Source organism: Olea europaea, chromosome 4 (genome assembly GCF_002742605.1).
Source record: "Olea europaea var. sylvestris chromosome 4, O_europaea_v1, whole genome shotgun sequence".
Lineage (NCBI taxonomy): Eukaryota > Viridiplantae > Streptophyta > Magnoliopsida > Lamiales > Oleaceae > Olea > Olea europaea.
In genome coordinates, this window is record NC_036240.1 from 7,061,813 (window position 1) to 7,074,757 (window position 12,945).

At 36.9% G+C, this 12,945-nt stretch overlaps 1 protein-coding gene across 1 annotated transcript in view; it reads left to right on the forward strand.

Moving 5' to 3' along the window:
- The first annotated feature begins 4,663 nt into the window (after positions 1-4,663).
- The window catches only part of LOC111392968, a 47,308-nt gene continuing 39,026 nt past the window's right edge, over positions 4,664-12,945 (forward strand). Inside the window, exons 1-5 of the mRNA XM_023018379.1 lie at positions 4,664-4,678; positions 4,721-4,952; positions 6,737-6,788; positions 6,863-6,926; positions 7,678-7,820. Coding sequence (XP_022874147.1) covers positions 4,664-4,678; positions 4,721-4,952; positions 6,737-6,788; positions 6,863-6,926; positions 7,678-7,820 — 506 coding nt within the window. The remainder of the gene's footprint in view (positions 4,679-4,720; positions 4,953-6,736; positions 6,789-6,862; positions 6,927-7,677; positions 7,821-12,945) is intronic.

Genomic DNA, 12,945 nt, shown 5'->3' on the forward strand with positions numbered 1-12,945 from the left:
TTGATAATTTGTTCACGTTGTCATTTAATGATTGACGCATTGGTTTCTTGGAGACTCACCAAAGTATGAAAGTTGGGATCTTTCAAAAAATTGATTCCTATTTGAAGAGTGCATAGTTGCATGGATAAGTTTATTCTAACCCAAGCGTCAATCTCACTTATGAGTGACCTATTTTGAAATGTTAAGTATGGATAAGCTCATCAACTGAGTTAGTCAAAAAGTTGAATGATCTGTTTAAATTTTCATTGCAACTTGAGTGATATGTGAAATTAACTCCACATTAAACACTTCTTTAATTCAATTAAACACTTGATGCATAGAAACTGTCTTTTAAAAGGTATATTTGACAATGATTATTTTAATTTTGTCATTGCAATATGATTATTTTGCAAAATCAAAATGTCTTGCACAATATAAAGGGAAGTTGGCATAAATGGTCCCAAGATTTTGCCCATCTGGCGTTTTAGGTAAATGATCACAAATCTTTGCATTCAAGTCATAATTGGTCCTTTCGTATGTGTTAGGTCAGAAAGTGTGATTGACAATTCTGTAGACAAAACGGGAGTAATTGTATGTTTGTAAAAGTCAGGGACTCAATTGAATATTCTTGTAAAAGTCAAGGGCTTAGGGTGCAATTTTGTATAGATGAGGTAAATTAGTGTTCGAGTCGTTGAAGGTGTCCAAGATGTCCAAGAAGACCACATAAGATCATTGGAATGCAATTGGACGTTTAAAAGATATCAAAGAGCCGGACAAATTATGTTTTAGATTTTCAGTCGTACTTTGCAACGCATTTTTCTCATAGAAAATGTTGGAATTTGGATAAGGATATTTCTAGAAGAATTGTAGCCCCTTGAGTTAACATTTCAACACAAGTTGAATCACCTCAATTGGATATCGAGGGAGAAAGTTATGATGAAATTATTGATGACTGCTCACTGTCGCTCAATTTTTGCTGGCATTTCACTCGAGTAAAAAAAACAGAACACCTCTCGCTGGCATCTTGCTCGAGCAACATTCCTATGCGGCAAAACCCTTAGTTGGCATTTTTGAAGTGTTTTATTAGGTCTATACCACCTAAACACCTTCAAATATATATACCCAAGCCCTAGCACGAATTTTGAGATGTTACTACATTATTCTTTCATTGCCAAACATATTCATAACATCTTTGAAGAGATTCAAGGTGCAATTAATTGGTGATTCCATTTACATCAATCTTGTGATTCGGCAACCATCATTTTGGGGAAAACATCGAATTTACATTACTCAAAACACCATTCTTCCTTAATCTTTTGAGGAAGGGACTCTCTCATTGGGGATTGAGAGAGGTGGATGTCAAGCGCGGTGAATTGGACAAGAACATGTAGTTCTTGGAATTCCACTTGGTGATACAATCAGCTAAGGACTAGGAGATTGTAGTGGACAACAGATTGGGCTGCAAGACATAGATCAGAAAGTCTAGCAAGAGGCTAGAGGTATCTACGGTAGTAGATTGTGAGACTAGAATAGCGGGTCTGATTGGGTACGAAGTTTGGTAACTTGTACTTGCTGAATTGGTATAGTGGATATCACTGACTTGGTCCTGAAGTTTTACCCACGTTGGGGTTTCTCCGTTACCATATTGTGAGTTGTGTTTATTGTTTACTTTACATTACGCAAATTGGCAATTCAACCTTAGGAATTAATTGGATAGTATGTTTAACCATCTAGACATTAATTAAAGTGACTTGTTTCTTTAATTAATTAATTTCGCACGTAAAGTCAAACAAATTTTAACTTGGAACATAAACTTGGTAACGCATAAATTTGAATTTGACACTGTATCGCGTTAGGCAAATTTTCTAGCTTATCTAAGCGTTCTAGGTGATTTTTCAAGTGGTATCAGAGCTTAAAATCATGTCCTGGCCTTAAATAGTCTAGATGAGTACCTCGTTGAATGTGTCGTCCCACTTTGATGGTAGTAACTATGCGTATTGGAAGGTTAGAATGAGGGCATTTTCGAAATCACGAATGAGCGTGTCTGGCAGAGCGTAGTGAATGGTTGGTGTTCGCGAAATATTTCTTTCGATTTAAATTACCGCAAGTGTACGGGTCGTGACAAGTAATAAAGTGGACTTTAGAAGTCCAAGTATCGTCCCACAGAGAAAGAGTAGTTCAATTTTATTTATTTTAGCTTTAACCGAAACTAATTGAATTGAGATGAATTTTGGAATCAAAAGCTCTAATTTTGGGAGAAATCCCCAAATTGAAAAACCCTAATTTAAAATCAAACCCTAATTACTTAAATTTACTTAACGAATGACTCAATTACGAAATGTTATAAAAAATAAATTAAATGTATTGTCAATTTATGAAAATCTATGTAAAACAAATGCACTAGGATCACAAATCTCCAAATAATTACTAATTAAACCCTAATTTCACAATTTTGATAATCCAATAAGAATTTGACAAATTAATGCTCCTAAATCTATTCAATACTCTCTCTCGAGATGTATTGAACCTATTCTCATAAATCACCAGCCTATATTTCTATGACGAATGCAATTATACAAGAACGCATGTAATCTTTTTGTGAGCAATTAAAGATTTACATAGGGCATAGGGGTATATTTCTATCCCCTATCGGACCCTATGATGAATTATATATGTCGAGTTTAATCTAATTTTCTCAAATTCAGAATTAAACCACCAAGTTCACACAAATTAAGTGCACATTAATTGTGGAAATAAATAAAGCAATATAATCCATTCAAATAGCCCATCGAACTAATAATTCAAAATCATGAAATAGCAAGTTTAATAATAATTACATGGTTCATCGATCACCTAGTTGCAGAAATCTAGCCTATCATGATAAAAATAATGAAATCTAACAAAGTATGAATAAAGTACATCACCGGGTTATCAAAACTTGAAGAAATCTTGTAAATCTCGCATCAATTCTTGTTCTTGCCTTCAAATCCACTCCAAGATGAATGTTTTTGCCTCCCAAGTCGTTCGTGCGGCTTCTGGATGTTTATTTGCTATTTAAACCCGTCCAAATTAGGTTACCAAAGGAGTTGCAATCATATAAGGAAACTGCAAAAATCGGGAAAAATTATACCTATGCGACCGCATAGGCATAACCTATGCGATCGCATAGGCATAAGAAAAATGGCGTTTTTAATCCTTGGAGGATCATTCGCGACCGCATAGTAGAGTTAACTTCTAATTTGAGTCATTTTGATCCTCAAGTTTCATTCCTTCACTCCTTGACCTCCTCTCTTGTTTCTAGTTGCTCCAATGTTCCATTATAACTTCCAATTGGTGTTTGGCTTGATCAATTGCTTGATGTGTTCATCGGGTCAACTTTCAGATAATTGCAATTTGGTCCCTGAATTTTCATTTTGCTCGAATTTGGTCCTTTTTATGCTCTTTTCTCCTGAATTCCACTATTTCCATAGAATTACCTACATTGCATGAATTTGACAAAGTTAAGTAACAATTCAATCATTTTACTTGTATTTAAGTCATGTTTGTGATGTAAATAAGTGTGTAAAAACACACTTATCAGTTGGTCTACCCCTAGTACCATAGTAGATGGTGTAGTCACTCCCACCTCGTAGAAAAGTAGTCTAGAGCACAATTGGATAACTGTAACTTTAATAGCAAGGCCATACATGCATTGTTTATGGCTGTGTCCTCCGAGGACTTTAGGATAGTATCTATGTGAGGTAGCTAAGGATGTTCGGGATATTTTACAAACCTCACATGAGGGAACCTAGGCCGTTAAATATTCTAAGTTACAGATGCTGACCAATAGGTTTGAGAAAATCAGGATGAGGGATGATGAGACATTTGATGACTTTTATGGGAGCTTAAATGACATAGTGAATTCCTCCTTCAACCTAGGTGAGAAAATTCTTGAGCCCAAGATAGATAGAAAAATTCTTAGATCCTTAGCCGAGCGTTTCATGTCGAAAGTCACAGCTATTGAGGAAAGTAAGGACATAGACACTATCAGGGTAGAGAAGTTAGTCGGATCCCTACAGACCCATGAATTGACCTTAGACAATTCTGTTAAGGAAAAATCCATAGCCTTGAAATTCGCTAGGAATAACCGGATGGAATCTTCTGATTTAGATTCACCTAATGATGAGGAGAGGGACTACATACCTAAGAAATTCCGAAAAATGTTTAGGAATAAGAAGAAGCTTCAAGAGAGGCAAAAAGGTGGCCCGAGTGAATCTAGGAGAAAATCTAAATCCGTGAGATGCCATAACTGTTGGGGTTTCGGTTACGTGAGGAGTGAGTGCCCGAATGCTAAAAGAGTTGAAGAGAAGGCAATGAACACTACTCTCACTGATGACAAGTCTAACTCGGACAATCAAAATGAGGAATCCACACATGAGGAGAGTGGAAAATATGTGGCCTTTGTTGCTAAGGTTAAGAATGGATCCAAACGGGGGAGTGAAAGGGATGATGACCTAAATAGTAGTGAAGAATCTGGTGATGAGGGTGGAAGTGAGGAAGATCTAGAAGAAGCTTATGAGAAGATGTATGAAGAAAGCCTCAAGATCATAGCTACTAACTAGGTGCTGAATAAGAAAGTGAAGGAACTTAGATTAGAGAAAGAACGGTTAGAGGCCGAGATAGTGATCTCACCAATAAGAATGAGATGTCCTCTAGGAGAGTAAGTGAGCTGATCATTGAGAATGAGACCTTAGCTATTTAGGTTAAGCACCTTAGGAATGAGCTAGAGTTGTCTAGGTCTCAGATACTTGCCTTTTTTAGCAGTTCTGAAAAGCTAGAAAATATTCTAGGAATAGGCAAGTCGACTGGTGATAAGGGAGGTCTAGGTTTTGATAGTAATGCTGCTAGTACTTCACAGACCACTTTTGTTTGTGCTACTGACCAACCTAACATTGTGACTAACTCCATATCTAATGTTGTAGGATCTTTTGAACGTAGGTCTACCAGACGTCGTAGGACCCGTCGACCTAGGAATAGAAATCAGTGTCCACATAACACAGATCTTAGGTTTATCCCAACATGTTTTCAGTGTAGAGAGTTAGGTTACATCTGTCCTAGATGTCATCATTACCTGAACAATAGGAAATGCTTGAGCTTGTAAAAGGACAAAAATCAAGTGTATATTGGTCAGATTGGATTCCTTGCTAATCAAGTGAATCGTTTGATCCAATTGGTGACTTAGCTGTCTCGAAAAAATCCCCGTTCTAGACAGGTTTGGGTGAAGAAGAGCAATCTCCCAAATTTAGTAGTTGATCGCGGTGCTTTTAAAGGAAAGAACACTTATACACCTATTTGATTAGGTATTTTTTATGTATGCTTGCTCTTAATTTTTGTATAATTATTGTATGTATCACGTGTATTTTGGTTGTTTTACTTTTATTTTTATTGTTATTTTATTTTATTATTATTATTATTTTTACATGTGCATTTTCATTTGTTTGCTTTGGCGTATGCATATTTAATTTTATCTTTGTGTGCTTGACTTTATTTTCTTTTGTATGTGGAGCATTCATTTTAGTAAAAATGAAAAAAAAATAATAAAAATTGAAAATTTGAAAAAGACAAAAATAATTGGTTATAGAAATTGCTACTGCATGACACATATTTCTTGAACTTGTTGGTTGTGATCATATATGAGCTAAAATTGATAAGCTGTATAATAATTTTCATTATTTGTTTAGGTCTTTTTGGATTATTTAGTATATGTGTCGTCATGTACCATCTGCACTGCACATACTATAAATTTGTTAGTGGGACTCTACCGCGTGTGTGAGATTTAGGATGGCTGTTACATGTTGATAGGGTGACTTTGAATATGAATTTACCAATATTTAATAGACCTAAACCAAATTATCCCTCCGTATTAAAGCTCAATATCTTAATGTTCTTTTTCGGGGCTTATTTGACTCGAACAATTAAGCATATGGGCTCTCTTAAAATCCGGTGCCTATGGTCAATTGACTTGGATTAATCAGCCTAAAACTTGCTGCAGGGGTCATCTTAGTTGCCTAATGGAGAAGAACTTGCATTTACGATGAAAAATTAATGAGCTGGAAAAATGAAAAAATGTGAAAAATATGAAGAGTTGGAATAATATGAAAATCTGAAAAATATAAAAGCTCATAGTAAGGGAAATAAGTAAAAATAATAAGTATAGGTCTTACTACACATTACATGGTTTAACTTTCATTAGTAGGAGAATATAATTACTGGCAGTGATTGGCATGTCCCTTCTTACAAAATTAAGGTTTGGAGTCCTGCTTACATTTGAATAGTGACACTTTAGGCACACGAGTCACTTGTACTTTTTACTCCATTTTAGTCTAAACTAAGTATGTGGGAAGGTTTACTACTTGTTAATTTTACTTTTGCATATTATCAACTACATTTTTGAGTTATTATGTATTATTTGCTCAGCTTGTTCTTAATATGATTCCCTTCAACATTTATGACAAAAAGGGTGGGAGAAAAGTGTAACTAAGGGGGAGAAAAAAGAGCATACGAATTGGGGTCGATGGGGGAGAGACATAGATGCATTGTATTTTGCATTCCATATTATATCCATTGTTGTTTGAATTTTGATGTTTAGTGGTGTTGGTGTTTTGATTGACATCAATATCACGTCTCAGACTAGTATGTTGATGTGTTTGTGATTAAGTACTTTAATGTTTATATTTCGTGTGTCACGTGCTTTTACACTGGGTATATGAGCTTGTAGATTTCAGGAAACAAGTACAAGGAATACAAGATTCAGTGATTGGGTTTACTGGGTAGAATAAATTGTGTCCAGAGTCCTGACTTATAGTTGTATGGTCCTGACTCATTGTGTATGGTTTTGTCACAGAATGCCAAATGGGGAGTTTGTTAGGTCTGAAAGTGTGATTGGGAATTCTGTAAACAAAACGGACGTAATTATATGTTTGTAAGAGTTATGGCCTCAATTGAACATTCTTGTGAAAGTCAAGGGGTTAGGGTGCAATTTTGTATAGATGAGGTAAATTAGTGTTCGAATCGTTGAAAGAGTCCAAGATGTCCAAGAAGATCACATAAGATCATTAGACTGCAATTGGAAGTTTAAAGGATATCAAAGAGCTGCACAAATTATGTTTCGAATTTTTAGTCATCACTTGCAACACATTTATTTCATAGAAAATGTTGGAATTTGGACAAGACTATTTCTAAAAGAATTGTAGCCCTTTTGAGTTAGCTTTCCAACGCAAGTTGAATCACGTCAATTGGATATCGAGAGAGAAAGTTATAATGAAAATATTGACAAGTGCTCACTATCATTCGATTCTCGCTGGCTTTCGCTCGAGCGAAAAAAATAGAATACCTCTCGCTCGATTCTCCCTGGCATCTCGCTCGAGTGACATTCCTATGCAGCACAACCCCTAGTTCGCATTTTTGAAGTTTTTTACTCGGCCCATGCCACCTAAACACCTTCAAATATATATACTTAAGCCCTAGCACGAATTTTGAGAGGTTGTTACATTATTCTTTCATTACCAAACATATTCATAACATCTTTGAAGAGGTCCAAGGTGCAATTAATTGGTGATTCCATTTACATCAATCTTGTGATCCGATAACCATTATTTTGGGGAAAACATCGAATTTACATAACCTAAAACATCATTCTTCCTTAATCTTTTGAGGAAGGGACTCTTTCATTGGGGATTGAGAGAGGTGGATGTCAAACGCAGTGAATCGGACAAGAACAGGCGGTTCTTGGAATTTCACTTGGTGATACAATCAGCTAAGGATCAGGAGGCTATAGTGAACAGCAAATTGGGCTACAGGAGGTAGATCTGGAAGTCTAGTAGGAGGCTAGAGGTATCTATGGTAGTAGCTTGTGAGACTGAAATAGCGGGTCTGATTGCGTACAAAGTTTGGTAACTTGTATTTGTTGAATTAGTATAGTGGACATAACTAGTTTGGGCCCGGAGTTTTATCCACATTGGGATTTCTCTGTTATCATATTATGAGTTGTTGTGTTTATTGTTTACTCTACATTACGCCAATCGGCAATTCAACCTTAGGAATTAATTGAATTTTATGCTTAATCATCTAGATATTAATTAAAGTGACTTGTTGCTTTAATTAATTAATTCCGCACGTAAGGTCAAACAAATTGTTAACTTGGAACGTAAACTTGGTAACGCATAAATTTGAATTTAACACTATATCGCGTTAGTTGACTTTTCGGTATGAATTTTGTTGGAAAGGGCTGTTAGTTGAAGGCGTGAAAAGCATTTTCTTTTAAAAATAAATTGCACATGTAGCCCCAACACTCGATGATCAGGGACAAAAATTTGACAATTCTTTTGGACAGAATTCATCAAAAAGAACTAATTGTGTCAAGAATGCAAAGGTTGGAGATCATTTTCACCAAGATTTAAAGGTTTGGACAAGGGGTTGAAAAGCGGAGCAATTCGTTCACCAGCTCAGCTCGTGCCTAGACGAGCTGTGAGCATGATAGAGCAGTGAGCTGCTGGTCAACTCGCATGAGCTGCCTCTAGAGACGACGAGCTAGCTTGTGACGAGCCCTCGAGCAACTTGCTCATTTTCTTGCAATCCGAGATCATTCTCTACTCGCCCCATGCATGCAGAACATAAATTAATGGCAGATGCCATTTTGATTTGAAATGGCAGTTCCCATTTCTTTTTTCAATGGCGATGGCTGAGGCCATGTGCAGTAATGCCATTTTCAGCATACTGTCATTGAGTAACAAAATTTTGTTACACCTCTTCTAAAGGTTTCAAGTCACGATCACATGGCAGTCAGGTAACAAATTCAATCAGGCTCTCACTTCATGTTATCATCCTACGTGTCTGAACTGAGGTCATATATAAGGTAGCTAAAGTGATGTATCAACCAGTGGCGGAACGGGAATAGGGCCTTGTGGGTCATGTGATCTATCAATTTTTTTGACTTCTTAGGAGGTTTTCTTTCTTTTTTTTTTTTTTCGTGTAAAATAATCCCCTTCTCTTTTTCCCACAATTCCCAAACTGAAAATTTTCCTCCCTCTGCTACTGTGTCTGCCTCCGTCATTGGTTTGACCTCTGCTCTCAGGTCTCCCTCAATCCCTGTCCTATGTACGCCGGGTTGACAAGGGAGGCCACGATGTGAGTGGGGCCCACGACGAGTAAAAAATCGTGGGCATCGGTACACCGTCAACCCTAATGTACTAGTAGACAAACCCTATGGAGAATTGTTGATTCCTGACACTCAAACAGGAATCATGAAATTTTTTTTGCTTTTTATATTGATAAGAAACATCGTCCATTGTCCGTCCCCGCTTGGACTCCGTACGTTCCACCTCACTCTCATTTCAGACCCGGTCAGTTTTCTCTCTCTTTCTTCATTTTTCTCTCTCTACAGTTTATACACATAGAGTCACAGAAACGGAACCCTCAGAGACAATTTATTCCTAATTTTTAAGAATTGAAATGGATTTTCCAATAATATATGTTTGATTTAAATCAGGGAGGAGGACTTTTTTATTTTTGTTTTGATTTATGAATTAGTGGAAATTTAGTAACCTGGATGTGAAATTGTGAATTATGTTGTGTTCTATACCATTTACATAGTTTATTGTGAATATGAACTTTTCAAGTTTAGTGTATGCATCTCAGTTTTGACTACATGCCTACCATTAGCTGTAAATCCCGTTCAAGTGTCATTGCCTAAATTAACCCTAAATTTGTGTGTGTATTATGCTGATTGCTTGCTTTTGATTATTTTGATTGATTATTTATATTAATTATGAACAAATACTTTGGATGTAAATTTGCCTTTTTTTTTTTGTGATGAGAAAAATAATGAAAGGATCTAAGAAAATGAATAATGCTGCTTGGCCGGGGCGATTGACGGAGGATTGGGTGATATGGTGCTGTGGCAACAATTGATTGGATTTTGTGTGTTTTTTTTAAAGTTAAAAAAAGAAAAGAAAAAGACAATTATGTGTTGACACGTGTCTCCATATTTTTAATTCTATTATTGAGTCTGTCGCTATAGCAAGGCTGTGAGAAAATTGTTAATATCAATTTTCACAACTTTTTTTATAAGTTTAATTGTGTCTATCTAACTTAAAATGTTTGCGTCCGTCATTGACATCACCTCCTCCGAGTTGTCATGTAGAAGCTAACCCTCCATGGCCTAGGCAAGGTACTATAACTTGTTGCAAAAGTGATCCAAGGAAATTAGCCTCTTTATTAATGGAACATATTTCATATTTTACCCGTTTTAAGAGATCTTTCGTACGAGATATTTTTATGATTGATTATTGTGACATTTTTGCAATAGTCGCCTAAACGGTCAACTTATCAATATACTTTTCAAAGGTCAAATCTAGGCTCTATAGTAGCTACTTTTCAAAAATATTAAATGTCAATAATTCTAAGATTGATGGAGTGACACATAGCAGGAGACACCTTGACCGTGACCATGAGGATGATGTCATGTGTCTTTCCATTCAACGATGATAATTTTTCATTTTCAACTACAAAAGCTCACACTTTGGGTGTGCTTGATTATATTTATTTTCCATGGAAAATATCAGTTTTTTACCCAAATTTCTAATTGAGGTGTTTGATTGCTAATTTTTTTCATGGAAAATATTTTCCAACTTTTGAAAATATGTCTAATTTTCCTTATTTTTAAGGAAAACATTTTCCTTAGGTGGAGGTGATTTTTATTTTCCACAAAAGAACGAAAACATTTTCTTTTCTAGATTATATTTCCATGTCAATCAAGCAAACACTTAATGTCATTTGAAGGTAATATAATTTTATACGCTCAACTATAATATTGTTCTCTCGTTTTCACTTTCTATAAATCCCTAGTTTCCAAGCACTTTTGTGACACATCTTCAACACGTCCCATACCCAAATACGCAATAAAAGTTGACCAACTTGACTGTCGGAGTGCGCGGAGTTGCCTCCTCCATAATAAGAGAATGTCAGATGTTGATAATGATTTATACAAGCGTGCAGAAGTTTAGCTATGTGGGCGTGAGTGAAATTGGGATTTGCTGGCCACGTCATTCGTGTATGAATTGAGGTTGTTTCGCGCGGGTTAAGTCGCTAACAATTAAAAAGGATCACACGATTGTGTAAGGGACAAAACGTTTGAGACAAAGTCCCAAAAAGGGGTTCTTTTATTGGCGATGAACTTTACAATTGGAAATGAAAAACAACGTGCCTTCAAGGGGTGCAAGCACACGAGTTACAGAAAGAAAAGTGTTTAAGTCTAAAAGTTAAGGAAATGAAAATTACATATTCTCTGTTCGAGAGTTTTGGATTCGGGTCCTTTGCTTCTACGTCCTTTCTCCCTTTTATACCTCATATACGATCTCTTTGTGATTAACTACTCTAAAAACTGCTTGATCGTCCTATAACTACTAACTTTCTTCGTAGTGGCCATTTTGTCATGAAACTGCCTTTTAACTGCTGCCATTACCTTTCATCGTTCAACCGCTTTCGATTGAATTCCTTGAGTCGTGTAACGTGATAGGGCTATTTTAACAACTACCTTGATAACTGCATTTCTTGATAACCACGATGCGTTATGTCTGTTGATACCTTGGGCGACTTGAAGGTTTGGGCGAGAATAGAATAACAGCTCTGGGTGACCGTATGACACTTTATTCGTTCAAATTCTGGGCGACTTGCAAACTTGGGCGATGACGTTACCGCATTCTTGGGTCCCTTATTTGGGCCTTCATCTTGATTCGTTCGATTGGACTTCGTTCTTTGAACTATCTGATTTGGGGATCCTCCAATTGGGCTTTACTCCTTGGATTGTTCGATTTGGGCTGAATTTTTATGTGTCAACAATTACCCCTCAATATGGCAGAATTAATAATAATTATTGAATTTTGTCATATTCACTTCATGTTTCCAGCAACGTTCGAAATTTCCAAGAATTCCAATCATTGTTTCCTTCTATAATTTGAAAAGGTGCGTCGTTTTGCAAACCCTTATAAACCCCAAACACGCTATTTCACTACTACCAAATCACGCCTCATATTTTGCATCTCTTTCACGATTCACTGTTCATCTTTTGCTTTCTTGTTACGTAACCCTGAAAAGCTTCATTCCTTCTCCAATGGTTGCTTCACAATCTCAAGCTAGCGACTCCTTTAGTTTTGATGACTTTCAGAAACTTCTGAGTCGCCCATATATAACCCCAAGTTTTCTCGCGCCCGCCGACGTTGGACGTAATGAGTTTTACTTGGGTCCTTTCTTCAACAATGCGGAGGCAGTTGAACAGGCGGCGGTGGGTCAACAGTTTCCTTGCACTCATGGCCCTCCTTTTCTAAACTCTCTGCCGTTGGGGCCACTTCGCGAAAGAGGTATTCGCACTTGGCCTAAATCTGATGTAGCTTTTCGTAGGTGGCATACTCGCCTTGTGGGCCATGGTCCTACTAAGGCACTTTTCGATAGCGCTAGGATTTCTGATTTGTTAGAAGTCTCTATTCGCCCCCCTACTTTTGATTCAGCGCTCTTTTCGATTGCTTTGAGTTTTTGGTCCCCTGAGTATAGCACCTTTATTTTTCCTCTTGGCCCCATGTCTATTACGTTAAGGGATGTTGGGGCCCTGGTGAATTTACCACCTTTGGGCGATACCATTTTCCCAGGTATCTTAGTTTCTGGTGGCGCCCCACAGTTTGGTAAAAACTATGCCAACTCTTATTCAAGCCTGCAGACCCTCCACAATCATTCGAGTGCTGAGCCTACCCATACTAAGCGAGTGGCCTTCCTTTTAGTTTGACTTTGTAAATATGTGTTGTGCGTGCCAAGTATAAAGCCTTCTCTGAGTTATTTACCCATAGCGCACGAATTGGCACGTGGCAGGCTTTTGAATTTATGTTCTTTGTTTTTGGCTGCCTTTTATAGAGGCATGACTTTTCTTCAAACTCAACT